This window comes from Sinocyclocheilus rhinocerous, unplaced genomic scaffold (assembly GCF_001515625.1).
Source record: "Sinocyclocheilus rhinocerous isolate Xijiao unplaced genomic scaffold, SAMN03320098_v1.1 scaffold3957, whole genome shotgun sequence".
NCBI lineage: Eukaryota > Metazoa > Chordata > Actinopteri > Cypriniformes > Cyprinidae > Sinocyclocheilus > Sinocyclocheilus rhinocerous.
In genome coordinates this window covers 175,104-189,519 of record NW_015657978.1, presented here as the reverse complement: position 1 = coordinate 189,519, position 14,416 = coordinate 175,104, and the positions used below count along the sequence as shown (strand labels likewise).

General features: G+C 36.3%; 1 protein-coding gene across 1 annotated transcript in view; it reads right to left on the bottom strand.

Moving 5' to 3' along the window:
- The window catches only part of LOC107721971 (armadillo repeat-containing protein 4-like), a 62,344-nt gene that overhangs the window by 21,444 nt on the left and 26,484 nt on the right, over positions 1 to 14,416 (bottom strand). Inside the window, 5 exon segments of the mRNA XM_016530205.1 lie at positions 2,304 to 2,458; positions 2,627 to 2,737; positions 4,294 to 4,527; positions 5,376 to 5,585; positions 6,230 to 6,376. Coding sequence (XP_016385691.1) covers positions 2,304 to 2,458; positions 2,627 to 2,737; positions 4,294 to 4,527; positions 5,376 to 5,585; positions 6,230 to 6,376 — 857 coding nt within the window.

Here is a 14,416-nt window from a genome sequence, read left to right as displayed (position 1 = left end):
TATTTTTCTTACAAAAATGCATCGATTCGCTACAGGAGGCCTTTGTTCACCCCCCGGAGCCGTGTGAGACACTTTTTTTTTTAATGGATGGGCACTTTTTATTTCACTTCTTTGGGACTGTTCAACTGCAACACCCGCTGACTGCAATGACAGAGCTTGGAATAGCCAGGACAATTTTTAATATAACTCCGACTGGATTCGTCTGAAAGAAGAAAGCCATATACACCTAGGATGCCTCTGGGGTGAGTAAAACACAGCCTAATTTTCATTTTTGGGCGAACTAACCCTTTAAGCATTTTAGAATATCCCAAAACCGTGCCTTGATAAGCATGCACTGACTATTTCGTCCAAGTTCAAAACAAAACTCTATGAACTGCTCCATTGTGAACGTATGGAGCTGTATGAACCACTACAATCTGTAAAGTAAACAGGAAGGAACTTAACTGGTTTTGCGAGGGAACGCAAAGTTTCTTGAGGGAATGCAAAAGTTTTGCGAGAGAACGAAAAAAATCTGAAAAATATTTTTTCCTCCCACCCCAAATTTTTTCACTCACTCTGATTTTTTCCACCACCATGTCCCTTTAGGGGCTCCGTAGAAAACAGTATTGTTCTTCTGTATTGTTATTTTTTTAGTTGTGACTTGGACTCCACTATTCTCCAGACTGATTTTTAAAATCTTTTTGGTTATAGTTATCTTTTTCGGTGTGAACAGGAGTTTACACTTCAGTAGTGTTTTCAGTAAACACACTTTGTTTACTGGCTTGTTTAATCTCACTTTTAAGCATACGTTTCAACGAGGCTTCTTCAGAGGTATTACCGTGGCCCCAATCTTAACAACTGAATGTTTTCACAGAGCATTACTTTTCTTAAAGGACACTTATTTGGCTAATGGGACATTAAGTGAATTGAATGTGGCATGGGGCACCTGCCTCCAGTTTCAGCAAACTAAACCTGATGTAAACGCATGATGAGCTTTTGTCAGCTTTGACTTATGAGGTGGAGAGAGAGCAGCCATGCTGCTACTGGGCCATTTCAGACACAAGCCTCCCTCTGAATTCCTCTTTCAATGCTATTCTATTTGCGGCTGGTGTGGGGCCAGACAGTAGATCCTTCTACAGATCCTAGTCTATAACAATACCATAAAATACTAAAAAAAATGCTCTTATCATAAACTAAAAATGTAGATTTATCAGCTCCTTGGCTTCAAAGTTGTGAAAATAACACCTGAAAATTTATAGTTGAATTAAAAAATGCATTTTTGAGCCCTGTAGAGTACATGTCCCCAAACGCATATGGCAAAGCAAAGTAATATGTGTAAATCACTTTTATATGAGTGCTTGTGTGACAGAATGGGCAAGCCAGTTGATGATTCCAAGGTTTTTTGCATTTATGGGGGAAAATGACTGGCTTAAAAGACATCAGCCGCCAGAAAAATTACACCAGGAAAGCCTCCAGGATGGTCATCATCTTCACTGAGCTAAGTGATGCTGGAATAAAGACCAGCGTGCTTTACATGACAAACGGTTTAAGAGTCTTTCAGCTTACACTCCTGATTATTACAGCACGACTGTTTCAGAGAAGCATTCCACATCTCCCACAGCCCACTTGCCACTAATGGAGCAACGGCCTCGACTAACACATCACGGGTGTCTATAAAATCAACACTTTACTTCATCTTTTGTTAACAGTATGGGTGAAAGAACAATTCGCATTCCTCTAGCAAAAAGTCATCATAAAAGATCAGAGCTCATTCACAGAGTTTATAAAAACTTTTGCTCTCTCTTCAAATAATCACTTCTGTAGCTGCACTCAGCGCAGACTCGGATGGACAATGGCTGACAGCTTTGAGCCATGGAAAATCTGAGCGTTAGAAGTGAACTAATGAGACATCTCATAAAAATGAAGGCTGCGTTTGATTGCACATCCTCTGTCCTTCACTAAGTTGAAGGACCTCTTTTCATGAGTGGTGCACAATTTGACCAAATCTGGAGCCAATTATGCATCTCACGTTGACTTGACTCTTCCTAGTCTAAATATGCCACACTGAGATCAAAATGTCTATTGACCACACAATGAATTTTTGATTTTTAGGAATGGAATAGAATTAAGACCTGTATTTTGCAAGATCAGAAATGTCAAAATTCTTCTAATTTTTGATAAATGATGTGAATTAATATACTGTATGAAATATTTCTTCCACACATGATGAGTAATTATGGTTGTTCTAAGAGGAAAACTGTCATAATTTTTCTGAAAAATGAAAGAAATGTTTGTGCAGAAGCTCTGCAGTCACATGCACATACTTAGCTACATTTTCCAAGCTGATGGAACATTTCCAGATGGCTCCAGTCGTGGCAGCTAGTAACTGCTTGTTTTCAGCTTCGTTGAGCAACATGACCAGTGGCTTCAGTCCGTTGTACTGCCGCACCAAATCACGGGTATGTTTATCTTCTGCACACTAACACAGGAGTGAAGGCGCACACACATACAGTACACAGATTTAGGCAGCATCGAGATGTACGCCGCACTGACAATCAGAGCCAGGGCTAAACTAGTATTTTCATTCCAACCTCAGCCCTTTTATACGGTGCCAAAGAAAAGTGTAGTTGAGTGTGTACGGCCGTACCTTAAAGATAGCGCTGGCACAGTGCATTTGGAGCTCCTGGTTGTCACAGCTGAGGTTCTTCACCAGATCCTCAATCATGCCCTCAGTCTGTATAGCAATTCTGTAGCTCTTCTGCCAACACAAACATGCAGAATGACTCTCTACGCTGAACACCTACTGTAAAAACCACTCTGCCTTGCCAAACAACACTGCGTGCAGCGGCATAGCGCTTATTTCATCCTAGGGTTTCTTGCTTCTGGCCTCATACAGTCATTCACATCTTCAAACTGGTCCTTTAATAGAAACAATCTGCCAGTCAAAAGTAAGGTTTCATGAACAGCGTGCTATTTTCAGTCAAGTGTCTGAGTGTGTACTGAGTGGCTTTAAATATAGCATTTGAAGCTTGCATTATGTTTCACAATACTTTTGTGTATGTAAATATACTTTAAAGTATTTAATGCTATTTATAATGCTATGGCATATACTGTAGATAATTGTTATAAAAATACATTTAGAATTAAAATTAAACTACCCTCTGCCTGATTATCGACATCTGTTTAAAGCCTTGACCTTTAATAAACTTCCGCTCATGGATTCTAACCAAACTCCAGCGTCTCTGTTACATACGGTTCATAAGTTAGGGGTCTGTGAGATTATTATTATTATTTATTTTTTTTTTCCACACTAAGGTTGCATTCATTTGATCAAAAACGAAATATTGTGAAATATTATTTCAATTATTATTTTCTATTTTAATATTCTTTAAGATGTAATTTATTCCTGTGATGGCAAAGCTGATTTTATTTAGCTGAAGAACTTCCAGTCATATGATGAATAGAAAGTTAAAAATAACAGAATTTATTTGAAACATTTTTAACATTATAAATGTCTCTACTGTCACTTATTATTTATTTATTGTATATTTGCTGAATAATAGCATTCATTTCCATTTTAATTTTCTTCTGCGTTTTACAAAGACATACTATAATATTTCAGTCTTTGTACTCCAATTTTTCGCAATTCTGCGATCCCTGAATCTGACGGAAAATCAACAAAATGTCGCATTTTTTGCGATCCTGCATAATTCGTCATTTTATCGCACAATAACCACAAAAATTAAGGTCTCACAAAAACTAAATGATAATTATCTAACTGAATTATCCCTAATTTTATTATGCATTTTGTTTGTTCTTTGTGTCATGCATGACTGTTGTGCATCTAACATAATTTATAATATGTGACACTGGACCACAAAACCAGTCTTAAGTCGCTGGGGTATATTTGTAGCAATAGCCAAAAATACATTGTATGGGTCAAAATTATAGATTTTTCTTTTATGCCAAAAATCATTTAGATATTAAGTAAAGATCACGTTCCATGAAGATATTTTATAAATTTCCTACTGTAAATATGTTCAAACTTAATATTTTGATTAGTAATATGCATTGCTAAGAACTTAATTTGGACAACTTTAAAGGCGATTTTCTCAATATTTAGATTTTTTTTTATGTTTAATCAAAAAGTTACTTGCCTTTTCTTTGTAATTATTTGTGAGATTTACTAGCAATTTCTGAGTACAAATTGCTTCAAAGTGAATCCTACACTAAATTTATTTCAATGTAGCTATTAAAGAAATTTCAAATAAACATTTTAAGCATCTGCGTTTGGTTCAACATGATGAAGCAAACCTCAGAAGCGCACTCCTGCAGGGTTCCCACCACAGGGATGAGCATGTTCTTCTGTGATGACTTGAGCAGCCGGGCGAGCAGAGGGATTCCTCCGGCCCGACGGATAGACTCCTTGTTCCTGGTGCTCTTGCTGCAGCTCCAAAGAGCCAGAGCCCCACAGCGTGCCACCTCCGCGTCCCTCTCCTGCTCCGCACTCAGACACACACCATTAGGCACGCAGTCCAACAACTCCACCTGCCAGAAACAACTTCAGCTTTTCAAACGCACTTTCCTGTGCTTGAACTTTGAAATACTGCAATAGATTTGTCACTCTGCTTCCCATGATATTATTATTATTACATTATTGTGCTTTATACTGTTTTCATTTCACTCTGCATTAAGGTAGGAGAGTCGTGTCATGTCAAAACGAACTTGTATGTTTTATTAATAGGGTCATGGTGTACTTTATGACATCTTCAGTGCACTTCTATCACTGACTCTGCAGGATGTGGAACACAATCTCCTGCCCTGAAGCTGCCAACATTCATCTAAACATTCATCATCAGCCATAGACTGACTGTTACTAAAGAGGGCTTGAAAATTCAGACTGTCACACCAAAATCTACAAATGACCACATCCTTCAAAGAGTAAATTTTATGTTTCCCCTGCCGTCAAGCCAGAAAGGCCGCTCTAACACAGCATTACACGCGCGTGCCGTTCAGAGGTGGTCTGGGTCTTTAAATGTAACTAATCTACGATAGCTACAATGAGAACGTCCGAGTCTGGCCCCGAGTAAATATACAGAGTAGAGTAACACGCGAGTCCTAATCATACCGAGCGTCACTCTGTCAATAAACACACATGCCAGGATGAGGGGGAGCACGACATTCAATCTGTTTTTACCTGCAGTGTGCTCCCTTTGATGCTGGCATAGTAAATGATTGGGAGAAACAGTCTCGAAAGAAAGAGAGCAAGTGGAGAAACAGAGCATGGTATACGCAAGTACCTTCAACATATTCTTCATCCTTTTGTCTCCTTTCCTTTTAATCATAGTCAACCTGTTTTGACAAACTCATACAGGAACAGATTTCACGTTTCTCACCAGTCTCTTGATGCCACCATGTTGTCGGACCGTCCTGCGGGCCCGTCTGAACTTGGCCACATTGGCAATGGTCTCTGCAGCCAGGCACTTCAGCTCTTTGTCAGGAGAGTCCAGGATGGACACCATGGTCTGCAAACCACCCAGATCAGCGATGGTTTGCCGAATCTGAGAGTTACAACTGATCTCCTTCAAGATCTTCAAAGAACCAATCTAACAGCAAGAGAGATTAAAGTATCAATTTTTAGAATAACTGCTTGACATATCTAATGCTGTTGAATTGATTGAAATGTATGGGTTTTCATTTTTTTTAATTTATGAACTTGCTGGAACTTTATGAAAGCTTCAACTTCTCTTTTACTTTACTGTTGTCATGTCAAAACTAAATAATTTTTTTTTGTTTGATATGCCTTTATAATAGTAAGTGTCACTTGTGCATGTTTAATGTGTATCCCAATTTCCCCCAAAATATTAAGCAGTTTTCAACATTGATAATAAGAAGAAATGTTTCTTGAGCACCAAATAAGCATATTAGAGAGCAATTTATGAAGGATCATGTGATACTAAAGACTGGAGTAATGATACTGAAAATTCAGCTTTGCCAATCAGAGGAATAAAAGACATTTTTAAATCTATTTAAATTTTAATATTATTTCTCAATTTTGCTGTTTTTATTGTATTTTGATCAAATAAATGAAGCCTCTTGTGAACATCAAAAATCTTACCAACCACAAACTTTCGACCAGTAGTGTACATCTGTAAAAATATAAACTAAATAAATGAAAGACAGAAAAATAAACATTTTTAGACGCAAGCGGTGACCTCTGACCCAATTAATTGAGTCTGGATGCACTTACTTTACATCTGATGTCATCTGTGTCAAGCAGGTTAATGAGGACCTCCAGCCCCCCCACGTCTCTGATAGCCAGCTGACACGTCTCCTGGACCAGGTTAAAGTCTCTTAAAGCGCACAACACAATCACTGTGGCTGTCTGATTAGCCCCCTGTTCACACACAAACACATGTGCAGCAATTACATTAGCTGCTCCATCATAACCCACAGGCAGATGAACAAAAACAGCTATTGTTTTCTATATTTCATTCATCTAAAACGTGAAATGACACACTGACTTTATACAGTACTGTATGACTTTATATGTGTTATATGCGTGAGTGTGAAGGCAGATGTACACGGCCACATTTGCATCATATAATTCTTGCATTTTTTGCATTAACGGTGTAATTTCTCCATGAACCTCTTTTTTCGACCCATTTGACCCACACCCCAAAATCATCTTCCCTTCGAGTCTTATTTTGTTGACCACAAGTGTTTGGTATTGTGACTATAAACAGGGGTGGGGAGAGATCCTTTGATACAGACTACTGCTGTGCTGCGGCCTGAAACCATAGACAATGACCTAAGTTAGCAATTAAAAGAAAACAAGCTCTGAAATGTTGGAGATCATAATGGATTGGCCTTAGAAAAAGCTCTGTTTTGACAGTTGCTATATACACAGTGTTTTAGGCTGGTCGTTCCTCAGAAGTTGCCTACACAGCGAGTACAACAAACCAAACATGTGGCATTTGTTGGGCCAAGCTCCTTAACAGATATGTATCGCAGACGACTGCGGTTTTGATATCATTCACGGCATGTCTTTTATCGCTGGAATGAAATAACAGAAGGGCGAGTGACACATAAATAAAGCAGAGGATCCAGCAAAAATACTACACTATTAATCATCTTTAATCAAGAAATGATGGCTTCTTTAGTGATTGCTGTTTGTTTAGGTCAAAACCACAGATCTAAGATCAGCTTTCCCCCAGAGAAAACACCAGAAACTCGACTTCCACGTGCGTCTTTAATGTGATGCCTAGTTTTTCTTCTCCTTTCTTTATGGAGCGGCTCTTATGAATGCAAACAAAGACAGGCTTTTCTCTCCGAGGCTGGCGTTGTGCTCGTTGCAGTAGGTCCCAAAGAGGCATGTAAGCTGCTGTAATGCTGCTCGTGCAGCAGGCCTTTGAAATGTGACACTCATGTCCAAAATTTAATAAACACTCGTGTTTCTTTTTCATAAAACGAGCAACAGATAAGATCCAGTGATTAGGCCAGTCTCGCACCCTTGTTTATTAGACGCATGGTACTTCCCAGTTTGCATACCTATTTTATTCTGTTTTGTAATATAAGTAGAACAAGTAGCCAATGTGAAAAGTAGGACACTTTAGCATAATTTTAAAAAGAGTAGTTAAGGAAATAATATACTTTGAAAGAATAATGTACTTAAGTGGGAACTAAATGTAAAGATTTCAGGGACTTCATTGCATATTATTTGCAATAAAAGAGTGGCGTGAAATAGAATGGAAGAATTAAAGAATGGCGAAGAGACAGAAAAAGACAATAAGCAATTATTTTCATAATCATGGCCAATAAGTAATAAATGGCTGATATTAAAATATATACTATTTTATCTAAAATAAAATAAAACGCACATAAAATCAATCATCTTAAATGCTATATGAATGCTAAGTGAATTTAGGCATCAAAACATTGTCATTTGAGATTTGCTAAATGTTACATTTAACAGTGTTATTAAATTGATGTAAGCGTTTTTTAAGATGAACTTTAAATGAGTTTTAGATGATGGCATGGATATTATTAAAAAATAACATATGGTGACTATGTATTGCACATCTCTAAAAAGTAGCACTTTTTTCACTTAGTAACATGCTATATTTAGTATGTTTTGGAAGAAGACAAAACAATAAACATGGATGTGAGAAGAGGAGAACATCAGATCAAAGAGATCAGAACATGATAGGACTCATAATGAAGAATGAAGGGCAGAGTTGAAAAAAGGGGTGGGGAAATATGAAGAAACTAATAAGAGCGATAAAGGAGACAGACAGAGACAGTGATAAGAAGTGAGAAAAATAGTCAGAGAGGTGGAGACAGAAAGATACAGAAGAAGAAAAGCAAGAGTGAGAGAAAAAAAGCACATGTGTTGTCCACATTAAGTGGATGGACCAAATGTGAACCGAAACTAGCAGTGAATCCACTGCACTTTCGGTCTTGCCACTCTCTCCGTCTTCAAAGCATTTGATGGGTTAGCAGTGAACCTTGTAAAAACATGAAGCTATATTTAGTACTGATACCAGGGAAAAAGAAATGCAATGTTCATATGCTTTCATTTTCTAGCAGCTTTGGTCTCAACGTGCTGTAGACATTCTTTACAAATCAGAAAACATCTGAAGGTCTTTTATAATGTCTCTGTCTTGAATCTAACGGGCCCTCACTCGCAGTCTGCGGTGTGAAGACAGATGTTCAGGACAGATGCACACGCAGATAAAAGCTGTGAACGCGGATGACTGACAGGTTTATCATTTGAAATCACTATACACCATACTCACATTAATGTTAGAGTTTGTGCTATCTCAACTCTCATATGTGACTGCAGGGATGTGCAAACTTACTTAGGGATGTTACTACATTTACTACTGTGTATATATAGCAAATCTCAGCTCCAGGCCCGGCTCCACGGGGGGGGGCTAGGATGAGCCAGGAGCTTTGCTAACCCTAGCCAAGAACTAGAACTCAAATCAGGACTCCTGCGCTGTTTTCTGTGCGCACACACCCAAAGCATGCACACAGAGAGCCACAAGTCAGACAGCGCTCTATTACCGTATTGAGTTTTTTTGCATCTTATCATGCTTAAATGGACATATACACAAAATCAGTCACCTTGGTGCCCATATTGGCAAGTATTTTTTTCGTAAGCAGTCTTAACGGAGTTAAAAAATAAAAAATCTTAATGAATGTAAAGAGTTGGGAGAAAATCTGATGTGTCGGCTGCTGAATATACCTTCTGTCTTATGTCAGTAATGTTAATAAAAGAATAAAAGAAAATCACTGCTCCAAATGACTGAATAACTTCTTTAGCTTTAATATGGATTAATCTGTATCTTAATTTATACATTTATGGTATTTTGTACCTGAATACCACTGTTAGACCTACCTGACAAATTTAAAGCAATTTTTATTTCATTTGTATCTTTGTTCTATTGCATTTATTTGTGCTATTATTGCTTGTAATTTGTTCATTTGTTCTTATTTTATTACTTTCATATTATCACACAGCTCTTTTAATAAAGTTTAATTCATTGAGTTGGAATCATTCAGATTTTTCAATGTTTTTGAAGCATATTAGAATATTTTCAGGATCATGTGACAATGAAGACTAGAGTAATGGCCCCTGAAAATTCTGAAAGACTTTAACATCACTGGAATAAATTATATTTTAAAATGTATTCAAATATAAAACAATAATTTTAAACTGTAATAATATTTCACAATATTACTGTTTTACTGTATTTTTGATCAAATACATATAGCATTGGTGAGCAAAGAGACATTTCAAATTTCAAAAACATTTAAAAAATACTTAATACTTATTACTTTGGGTACTAAAATAGAATCATTTCCATACTTTCTTCTATAATTTCTTTAAGGTTAGGTTACCCTTTAGGGGCAAATAAGGTACAAAGATGCATTTATTTAAAGTAAAGAAAAATATATTATATATTAAAACTCAACTGATTGTTTATAACGTCACAAAATATAAGCTATATTTTCACACAGCTCTATATATTGGATAGTTTTAGTTTATTTCACAAGTGTTGTGCCAGAGTTAGCTATAAAGCTAATTTGCATCTGCAGACCCTGGGCAGGATGTTGTTACAAAATTACAATATTCAGTCACATATAATACAATACATACTATACATACAATATCACATCACACTCCATAAAATTAAAAAGTCAGGTCAATGATCACACATTTGATTTTCCTTAAGCCATACTTTAAAGTACATATTGCAGGTTAAAATAGTTTTTCAAATTAATATATAACCTTGTATGAAAATACCATATGAACCGTTAATGCAGGATTTGAAAATGTTTTACAAGACGTGAGGGCACAAATTTAAAAGAAAAAGTGACGGTTTCCTTGACAGTTCTCAAAAACCACTTTTTTCTAACATCGCGTCATATTACGTCACGAGAGGGAGTCGTGTGCCGCGCTCTGCTTTGAGCGGGCATGAGTCAGTGTGTTTTCGGTAGTTATTTTTATTTCAATTTATCATCATCATGGTAAATTATTGTGTTTGTGGAGGTTGCACTAACTCCAGCATGTCAGACATCGAGTCCACAGGTTTCCTAACAAGAAAAAGGACGGTATCTTCCGAGGATCATGTGACAATGAAGACTAGAGTAATGGCCCCTGAAAATTCTGAAAGACTTTAACATCACTGGAATAAATTATATTTTAAAATGTATTCAAATATAAAACAATAATTTTAAACTGTAATAATATTTCACAATATTACTGTTTTACTGTATTTTTGATCAAATACATATAGCATTGGTGAGCAAAGAGACATTTCAAATTTCAAAAACATTTAAAAAATACTTAATACTTATTACTTTGGGTACTAAAATAGAATCATTTCCATACTTTCTTCTATAATTTCTTTAAGGTTAGGTTACCCTTTAGGGGCAAATAAGGTACAAAGATGCATTTATTTAAAGTAAAGAAAAATATATTATATATTAAAACTCAACTGATTGTTTATAACGTCACAAAATATAAGCTATATTTTCACACAGCTCTATATATTGGATAGTTTTAGTTTATTTCACAAGTGTTGTGCCAGAGTTAGCTATAAAGCTAATTTGCATCTGCAGACCCTGGGCAGGATGTTGTTACAAAATTACAATATTCAGTCACATATAATACAATACATACTATACATACAATATCACATCACACTCCATAAAATTAAAAAGTCAGGTCAATGATCACACATTTGATTTTCCTTAAGCCATACTTTAAAGTACATATTGCAGGTTAAAATAGTTTTTCAAATTAATATATAACCTTGTATGAAAATACCATATGAACCGTTATTATTGCTTGTAATTTGTTCATTTGTTCTTATTTTATTACTTTCATATTATCACACAGCTCTTTTAATAAAGTTTAATTCATTGAGTTGGAATCATTCAGATTTTTCAATGTTTTTGAAGCATATTAGAATATTTTCAGGATCATGTGACAATGAAGACTAGAGTAATGGCCCCTGAAAATTCTGAAAGACTTTAACATCACTGGAATAAATTATATTTTAAAATGTATTCAAATATAAAACAATAATTTTAAACTGTAATAATATTTCACAATATTACTGTTTTACTGTATTTTTGATCAAATACATATAGCATTGGTGAGCAAAGAGACATTTCAAATTTCAAAAACATTTAAAAAATACTTAATACTTATTACTTTGGGTACTAAAATAGAATCATTTCCATACTTTCTTCTATAATTTCTTTAAGGTTAGGTTACCCTTTAGGGGCAAATAAGGTACAAAGATGCATTTATTTAAAGTAAAGAAAAATATATTATATATTAAAACTCAACTGATTGTTTATAACGTCACAAAATATAAGCTATATTTTCACACAGCTCTATATATTGGATAGTTTTAGTTTATTTCACAAGTGTTGTGCCAGAGTTAGCTATAAAGCTAATTTGCATCTGCAGACCCTGGGCAGGATGTTGTTACAAAATTACAATATTCAGTCACATATAATACAATACATACTATACATACAATATCACATCACACTCCATAAAATTAAAAAGTCAGGTCAATGATCACACATTTGATTTTCCTTAAGCCATACTTTAAAGTACATATTGCAGGTTAAAATAGTTTTTCAAATTAATATATAACCTTGTATGAAAATACCATATGAACCGTTAATGCAGGATTTGAAAATGTTTTACAAGACGTGAGGGCACAAATTTAAAAGAAAAAGTGACGGTTTCCTTGACAGTTCTCAAAAACCACTTTTTTCTAACATCGCGTCATATTACGTCACGAGAGGGAGTCGTGTGCCGCGCTCTGCTTTGAGCGTGCGTTAGTCAGTGTGTTTTCGGTGGCTCGGCCGCCTGCGGGAGACATGATGCTCACGGATCCGTCAGAGATGCTGCTCCATGAAAACGTGAACTGTGCACCGTAAGTCTTGTTTTTAAACATCTGCTACCTACCAAATCAGTGAACATAATTATTTAAATAATGAGACACAACGAGATGTGTATAGGTTGTTGTAAAGTACCACAGCTAGCTTGTAAGCATTAGCAATAATGTTATATACCGTGTAAAAACGTTACCATATGAGAAGGCATAGCTGGTAGGTTAACCTCAGTTTGCTAATATTATAACCATCAAGTCTAGTTACAGCTTAGTGACATTGTTTGCACAGCTAATTGGTAATTTTTTTGTCATGTGGTGTGTGTTTTTAAATGTGCTTTATAAATAAACATGAACTTGAACTTGAACTTGATAGGCTTTCATTGCGTTCACGTATGCTGTGTAGGCAAATATCAACAACCTGTCCTTCCTTCCTTCCTTGGTATTGTACTACTGTTAATAATGGTGCGTCTCAATCAGCTCTCTGGTTCAGTAGTCAGGGCACTGATCAGGGAGTCGGCCATTTTAAAGTGCATATTGCAGGTAAAAAAATGTTTTCAAATTAATATATAACCTTGTATGAAAATACCATATGAACCGTTAATGCAGGATTTGAAAATGTTTTACAAGACGTGAGGGCACAAATTTAAAAGAAAAAGTGACGGTTTCCTTGACAGTTCTCAAAAACCACTTTTTTCTAACATCGCGTCATATTACGTCACGAGAGGGAGTCGTGTGCCGCGCTCTGCTTTGAGCGTGCGTTAGTCAGTGTGTTTTCGGTGGCTCGGCCGCCTGCGGGAGACATGATGCTCACGGATAGTTTGCTAATATTATAACCATCAAGTCTAGTTACAGCTTAGTGACATTGTTTGCACAGCTAATTGGTAATTTTCTGTCATGTGGTGTGTTTATAAGGCTTTGGGAGACATTGCAAGTAATGAGGGAGTGGGAAGATCTGAAGCAGTGAAGGCCAGATGTTATTAACCACCTCTACTGGACTGCAGCTTCCGCTCCTAATGGAGATGCAGATGTGATCGAGGCCAAGTGGAAAAGCATGGTCAGCAGTGAATGTGATCTAAACTTTTACTTGCTTCTCCCAGCATATGCCAGGGTTTCTGCGGGTCTTAAAAAAGTCTTAAATGAAAAAATGTTTTCAAATTAATATATAACCTTGTATGAAAATACCATATGAACCGTTAATGCAGGATTTGAAAATGTTTTACAAGACGTGAGGGCACAAATTTAAAAGAAAAAGTGACGGTTTCCTTGACAGTTCTCAAAAACCACTTTTTTCTAACATCGCGTCATATTACGTCACGAGAGGGAGTCGTGTGCCGCGCTCTGCTTTGAGCGTGCGTTAGTCAGTGTGTTTTCGGTGGCTCGGCCGCCTGCGGGAGACATGATGCTCACGGATCCGTCAGAGATGCTGCTCCATGAAAACGTGAACTGTGCACCGTAAGTCTTGTTTTTAAACATCTGCTACCTACCAAATCAGTGAACATAATTATTTAAATAATGAGACACAACGAGATGTGTATAGGTTGTTGTAAAGTACCACAGCTAGCTTGTAAGCATTAGCAATAATGTTATATACCGTGTAAAAACGTTACCATATGAGAAGGCATAGCCCATGTTTTTACCCTGCAAACACGCAGAGCTTTAAATGTGAACTGGTGGATCGATAAGAAGACAATGCATTATAAAAATCTAAACAGTATAGGGGTGTGCGATATGTATGGTCTGCGATAATATCGTAATTGTTGTTTTAATGATGTGCGATTTGATATTATGGAGTATATCGCAAAAATTAAACAAAACACCTACAGAGTGTGCATACATTAGATGATGAAGTCTAGCAGGTTAGACTAGTGCGCGTGCGCATTTAGAGTGCGTTCTTTCACTGCATGAATCAGTCTATTAAAATGCATTTAGAATGATCACATAATTTAAGATATGGGGCAGAAAATGTATATATTTATATAATTTCATATAGTTAATATCACACGAAGAGTGCC